Here is a 7,652-nt window from a genome sequence, read left to right as displayed (position 1 = left end):
GCCGTGCCGTCACAGCTCTCTCCGCCCATCTGTTGACATTCGGGCTGAATGTAATTTTGCAGCGAGTTTTCGTCGGGTTCGGGTGGTCGTCATGCGGCGGGACTTTTTTTATTTCGGCGGGGTCGTGCATCGTGATTGACGCTGGATTACATCAATGGAGCCATTTTTTTTTTAATTAAAGGAATAGTCAAAAATGTAGTCTTTGTTTTTTTTCTCAATTTTCAATCTAAAAGTCTGGACTTTTTACTAACTATTTGATTTAACCCTTTAGTAAATGGGTAGGGGTACAAGTACCCCTTACTCATTCACAAGGGGGGGCGGCATCTGGGTGCCCCCTTATTTAAAGGGGTACCCCGATGCAAATAAGCCCCCTTGCTCGCAGACCCCCACAACCACCGGACCAGGGTTGTGAGGAAGAGGCCCTTGTCCCCATCGGCACGGGGACACCCTCCCAATGCCGAGGGCACATGGCCTGGTAAGGCGCAGGGAGGGGGCGCAGGGAGTGCCGTCCAGCATTTAATGACCCGCCTCCCGGCTTTCTGATTGGTCAGGAAGCCAGGCTGCTTAACAACACATGGAGCCGGGTTCCTAGTCAATCCGGAAGCCGGGAGGAGGGTCATAACCCACCGCCCGGCTTCCTGATTGGAAAGGAAGCCGCCTTCATGCTCCCTCGGCACTGCCGGTCAGAGGGAGATCAGACCAGAAGTTTTGGCATCAAAGGTAAGTATCGGAGCATTTGGGCGAGTACGGGTACTTGCCCAAATACTCAGTATTGGTGCATGCCTAATAAAAATAACTGTAAAAGTTTACATTTGTAACAAGTAATAGTGTATTATGTGCTGTGTTGGATCAGAGGACAGAATGTCCTTGTCAGTCATGAATCACGGAACGTGAGGATCAAGAGAACGTGCATCAATATAGCTACAGTTTCTTTATAAGTCTAGAAAATAGTTATACACCATCTTATTAGTCTGTTCTTTCTTGACTCTAACAATTGAAAAGGCATATATTCAACAATGCAATCCTAAAAATGAAAGTATACATACCAGATAATATAAGAAGCTCAATTATCTCTACATCACCCAAGAATGCTGCTGCATGGAGAGGTGTGCGTTTTTCATTATCCTGCAAAACATGATCCTATGTTACTGTGTTTAATATAAATTAAAATTGAATCTAACTTTTTGCCTTCATTCTTATTTTTTAATTTCTCAATGGTAAGTGTAAACCCTTAAATAAGTATGCTTTAAGTAAAACTTTAACCATTTTTTATATATTTAAATGGAGTGGGAAGAGTCTAAAACCAAACCTCTGTTTGCTGTAAATTGCTGTTTATGTCAGTAATGGGGAGATTTCCCACCAATGCCTGCCTACCAAATCTAATGTCACCTGCAATATACAGGTGAAACTCGAATAATTAGAATATCGTGCAAAGTTCATTTATTTCACTAATGCAACTTAAAAGGTGAAACTAATATATGAGATAGACTCATTACATGCAAAGCAAGATAGTTCAAGCCGTGATTTGTCATAATTGTGATGATTATGGCTTACAGCTCAAGAAAACCCCAAGAACCCCAAATCCACAACCTCAGAAAAGTAGATTATTACATGCAATCAATAAAACAAGGATTGTACATAGAACAATATCGGACCTCTGAAAAGTACAAGCATGCATATGTACTCAGTACTTGGTTTGGGCCCCTTTTGCAGTACTTACTGCAATTACTTTTGCACAATATTCTAATTATTCGAGTTTCACCTGTATAGCTGTATTTCACTGGCTCAATCAATTAACTTAAATGTGGGAGTAGATACCCCATTGCTAAGAGTAAATTGTGGCATCTTTAAGTGGGCACAATGCAGCTACTTACAGCCACCCACTGTTCACATCCCTACCATAATTTTATTCTTCACACTTTATTGCAGAGACCAGCACATATTCTGCTCTTTGAGGTGTGTAAATGCTGACCCACAATCTCTTTTCACAAGGGAAGGCAACAGTCCATGGATGAGTAAATTGCAGCAAATCTGATGAATTAAAGGCTTAATTGCATGTGTTTATTCTTCATAGCCTTCTAGGTTTCCCAGTAAGCATGTCTCATCAAACATTGCTGATGCTGTGGGATGACATTACAACTGCTCAGTACACTGTTATCATCTCCAATGGCATACAGAGCTGCACAGGCAAGCAGCTTGTTCCTCTCCTAGCCTCAAGTGACTGCAGATATACAATACTTTATATTCTTTATGACCTGTGATGTCACTTTCAAAGAATGCATGGGACCATATTTATGCAGTCTTTGTCTTTGCAGTCACCCCATATGGAAGGATCTTCAGGGTGGTATCCTTATATCGCAGGCTCCTTAGAGCTGTCTCTCCATATGGTAAGCTCTCCAGGGCTGTCTCTTATCATGGCAGGATCTTTCTAACACAGTCTCCCCATATGCCAAGCTATCCAGGGGAGTCTCTCCATATGGCATGCTCTCCAAGGTAGTCTCTCCACATGGCAGGCTCTCCAGTAAAGTCTTCCTATATGGCAAGCTGTTCTCCAACGTAGTCTCTCCATATGGCAGGCTTTCCAGTGCAGTCTTCCCACATGGTAGGCCTCCCAATGAAGTCTTCCCATATGGCAGGCTCTTCAGTGCAATCTTTCCATATGGCAGGCTCTTCAGTACAGTCTTCCCATATGGCATGCTATTCAGTGCAGTCTTCCCATATGGCAGGCTCTTCAGTGCAGTCCTCCCATATGGCAGGCTCTTCAGTGCAGTCTTCCCATATGGCAGGCTCTTCGGTGCAGTCTTCCCATATGGCAGGCTCTCCAGTGCAGTCTTCCCATATGGCAGCCTTTACAGTATAGCCCCTCCATAAAGCAGGCTCTCTAGTGCAGTTACCCTATACAGGCTTTCAAGGGAAGACTTTCCATGTGGCATGTTCTATAGTAGTGTCTTAAACTTATCTTCTGTGACACAGTTCAGCAATGACTGAATCTTAATATCTTAATTTAGTTGTGGCCCACAATTAGTAGTGCACAGTAAGGGAAAAGGATATGGGTTTTTTTTTCTCAACATTTTTGCAAACATGAAAAAACTAGCTGAAACTGTGATCGGGAGCTGAGATTAAAGCAAAACGAGGTGAAAAGATACACAGACTCAGTACTGTATATCCTGAGGGAGTTTATTCAGACCTAGATTTGTGTCTGTTACTATCATGATGAAGTGTTTAGATTTTTATGTACATTTTTTACCTGAACAAAATTACAAAATACACAAAGCTTTGCTTGCTAACAGTATATCAACTGGAGATGTGAACTCTCATGTTTGTTTATATTATCTCTTTGATTTGTGCCGATGAATTAAAAACTGCTGCAGTTGACCAATTCCTTTGTGACAAATATGTTAATTTAGTTACAATCCTTGTTGTTACTTGTACATTAAAAACAGCTTTAGAGAATATCTCGATATATTCTCACTGATGACCCAATTGGTCATAAAGCATGATGTAGGGCTGATTTTAGCCGATGTACAGCTGAAATCAGCCGTACAAGACTGAAGTGAATAGCCAAACAGTGTTCGGCTCACTTTACTTCGGCTGGGTTATTCACTCGGCTGCCTTCAGCAGCTTTGTGAATAACCCCCTTAATGTATGCTTTTGGGTTTAGATATGCTTTAAGTTCTCATTCAATACATAACAATGGATCTGCTCTTGGTTTTAAAAAGAGCAATGTTTACGTCTGAATCTGTCACCTACAATTTTCATTTTATCTGTATTCAATAAATACAATTTTGAGTTCTGCAACTCTGATTCTTAATTTGTACATATTGAGCTATTTCCGAGTTGAGCATTGGTTGACCATACACCCAAACACACACTAATATATGGATACCACGTACACTGCAAAGACTATCTAAGGGTCTGCAAAACATTTTGTTACTGTACTGTTAAGTTCGATCTATAATTGAATTTTATCGGTAGAGCTGTAGGACAACTAAACTGCGATATAGATAACATTTTCCCTGCTGTAAAACCTATGGAGATTAGTATGTATAGAAGAGTTCCGTTACCATATAAATGCAAGACATTACAAGGCACATCTATAAAGGCCATTGACCCCCAAGAACGTTCCATCCATTTCAGGTAAAAGATCATAAAAGTGAGTGGAGTTTTGCCTGTGGACTGCGTGCCTTACTGTAACATCTGTTGGGGTTACACCAAGAGAAAGCAAGCCTTTATTTCATATTTTAAAGAGATTACTGTATTAAAAAGGTTATATTATGCCACTGTCTCCTAGAGGCCACAATTTTGCATCACTGGGAACAAACATTTTTTTTAATCCCTAGCCTGATGAGCCCACATACTCAACAAAATGATGGTTATGAAGTTATTTGTAGCAGAACACAACAGATGCAACAACACTTTCATCACATAGTTATGCTAGATTGCCCCTAGAGAATCCTATACTTTCAAAAGTCTACTAAATATAGTTCCCATGGCATTCAAGTGACAAAGCCAAGATAGCATCTCTAGCATATGTTAGGAATAGGTCTCACGTGCTGGACAAGACAGGACGCTATATGTTTAATACCCTGTTTCCCCGAAAATAAGACCTACCCCAATAATAAGACCTAGTACTATTTTTGTGAATTGCGAAAATATAAGACCTACCCCGAAAATAAGACCTAGTTGTGACCATTCCCAGGGCTGGTGGTGGCATAAGGGGGAACTTGAGGAGCCGCGGAAGAGGCAGGAGAGAATCGGCGATGCCAACGAAGCCAGTGCTAGAGGAAGTGAGGCAGCAGCGGAGGGAGCAGAGCCGCATAAGACGATGCCTCCTCTATAGCGCCGGCCCCTGTCACAGGCGGAGTGATACCAAATGCACTCCGCCTGTGAGGAATCTATAGTGAAAGCGCGCTTCGCTCATTCTGGCCAGCGATTGGTTACCAATTTTCTCTTGGAAAGGTACGGCATCACTGATTGCCTGATTGCCCTGATCACCCTATAAATAATCTCTGTAATTTTGGATTATTTAATTTGGATTTGCATTAATTTTGGATTATTCTACATTAAAATAAAAAATAAGACCTACCCCAAAAATAAGACCTAGTGTGTTTTGTTGAGCCAAAAAAAATATAAGACAGTGTCTTATTTTCGGGGAAACACGGGTATGTGTTTTAAGCCCAATGGGAAAAGTCTTAGGGAAAAAATGAACTTGCATGATTCTGTTTTATATGTTCTGTAAAAATTCCTATGCTCCTTGGCTTCAACTAGTGGCCATAATGCTGTGAATCTAAAATACAGACTTTGGCAGAGCTAATCGCTCTGCAAATGTTTTAGAAAAACACCCCATAATGCACAAAATATAAATGGTTCTTATGACACACAATGAATAATTGTATTTTGTAGACCTGTGTTTTTTTTTTTACAAGTGTGTTTTCTACAACAAGTTCTTACCACAGCATTCACATCTTCTGATTTATAAATCAACATACGTATTTCATCAGGGTCTCCACTGAAGATTGCTTGGATGAGGGGAGGCTAAAGCAAGGATAGAATAAAAACAATTAATGAAGTGACCTCAAGAAAAATATGTCAGACTATAAAATGCAACAATACATCATTTTGGTTTAGGCGCTCGAATAAAGCTGTTTTACTCATCTGATCCTGGTACCCATGGTGGTCAGTGCTCACCTCTCTCCCCCTCCACTCCGGCTACAGAATGTCCCACGGTGTCCTCACATGTAAGGGCTGGTTCACACCAAGCGCGTTCCAGGAGCAGGGCAGAGCAGTTACAGAACGGATAAAAACTGCGTCCAATGTATTCCAATAGTATTTTGGGCTCTAGTTCACACCGCAGCGTTCAGTTCCAGAGCATGTAAAAAACCTGCAGCAAGCCTTATTTTTCATGCTCTGGAATGCATGCAAACACATCAAAAACGCATGCAAATGCCCTGGAGCGCACCGAAAGTCCATTTTAGGCAAAAAAAAAAATCTGGCCCGGTACACGTCAAAACACACTGCACTGTGTGTACAGAAACTCATGCAGATCTGGTCCGCACTTGGTGTGAACAAGCCCTAATGCATGTCAATGGACCTGAATGACATGTGATGACGTTAACGGTCCTTAGACCGCCAGTGCCCAGCCCGGAGGGAGCCAGGATCAGGTAAGTAAATCTGCTTTATTGCAGCTCCTAGACCAAAACAAGCACTTAACCCTTTGCAGCGCAATGGTTAAGCCCAAATGCAAGCCTAACTTTTTTATTTTTTTGAAGTTGTTCTTTAAAGCTTTAATAAACTTTGATTTGGATTCCATGCTAAATGTAACTATTTATACCCCTAACTCAGTGGCCTAACCAGAGTTATGGGCGGCTGGGGCAGAATTTTTTTTGCCCCCCCTCCATTATATAAAAATCCACCGGAACTGTACCCCCCATCCCCCACCCCACGTGGTTGTTACATCACTGCCCTAGCTGCAGTGTTTACTCTAAACTTCACATGCTTAAATCACCTCTTTTTCCAGGAAAACCCCTGTGGTGTTAAGCTGTCCGTACACAGATCCCTCTTTCAGCCTCCCAGCTGGTTACTGGGTGCTGTAGAATTTAGATGTGCACTCTGCTGATGGTTGACTAGTTGCAGGCACACCTAAAGGGATGCCGGGGATGTGTTCTTTCACATGAAGTTCGAAACAATATGCTTGTTGGCAGAGAAAGCCATCAATAGCTGTTAAGGTGGGGCCAGCGATTGTTTGGAAGGTGGGCTTAAAATAGCTGCTGCAGCTTCAAAGGGTTATATTGCAGTGATGCAAGGTTGCAGTGAATTGGGAGTGATCAGTTTCAACTTAAGGTGTCCATACACCTTACAATTATCTGCAGATTTTCTGTGGTCAGATGGAAAAAGTGCAGCAGATTGGCCCAGGTGGAGAATACCCCATCCACACAGTTAAGTGTAGATGGAGGAATCTGTTGCACACTTTCCATCTGACCACAGAAAATCTGCAGATAATTGTAAGGTGTATGGCCAGCTTTAGGATAGGAGTTGCTACAAATGTAGAATAAATGTAAGCCTGACGTTCAGCAGCTTACAACATTTAATTGGATATAAAATAGGGGTTTCTTACCATGACATTTTACTCTGCAAATGGGAGCTGTACTCGATATACCAGCTGGATACTGTGACAATGCGGTTCAGTCAAAGTTACAATTTCCATTGTTTTGTTCAAACTATTTTCTTCAATGTAATGATAACCGCTAAACTACTATTTCTGTCTGCACTGTTACTAATATTATTTTACACTGATAGCAGTTATCACTTACGCAGATACACGGAAGCACTTTTTTCATGCATGGTATTTTTAATAGCTGTATAATATATGAAGCCTATTCCAGGTCCAATGCCATGGGGTTTACACAGGAGTATGCTGATATATTACAGTGATGCATCATTTCTTGTATCTTCTGTAAGCTCATGTACTATGTTTTGAGCTCAAGGAAGAGTATTTCTGTGAACACTTCCATGAACGGAATCTGTGTTGCATTATGTAAATGTAATTTCTATATATGATCAGTAAACTACTGTTGGGAGAATCCCCATTGCTGCACCCCCCCCCCCCCCCCCCCCCCCCCCCCCCCCCCGCCACCAGAGTGTGTCTCTTTTCT

At 41.7% G+C, this 7,652-nt stretch overlaps 1 protein-coding gene across 1 annotated transcript in view; it reads right to left on the bottom strand.

The window, feature by feature from the left end:
* LOC108804424 (serine/threonine-protein phosphatase 6 regulatory ankyrin repeat subunit B-like) overlaps nt 1-7,652 on the bottom strand; it is a 102,781-nt gene that overhangs the window by 75,812 nt on the left and 19,317 nt on the right. Inside the window, exons 2-3 of the mRNA XM_018576142.1 lie at nt 5,452-5,535; nt 1,047-1,125 (exon numbers count right to left, since the gene is read on the bottom strand). Of these exons, the coding sequence (XP_018431644.1) occupies nt 1,047-1,125; nt 5,452-5,535 (163 nt within the window). The remainder of the gene's footprint in view (nt 1-1,046; nt 1,126-5,451; nt 5,536-7,652) is intronic.

The sequence above is a fragment of the Nanorana parkeri genome, unplaced genomic scaffold, assembly GCF_000935625.1.
Source record: "Nanorana parkeri isolate BGI_ZX_2015 unplaced genomic scaffold, ASM93562v1 scaffold57, whole genome shotgun sequence".
In the NCBI taxonomy this organism is placed as follows: domain Eukaryota; kingdom Metazoa; phylum Chordata; class Amphibia; order Anura; family Dicroglossidae; genus Nanorana; species Nanorana parkeri.
The sequence above is the reverse complement of the archived record's forward strand: the minus strand, read 5'-3'. Positions and strand labels throughout refer to the sequence as shown.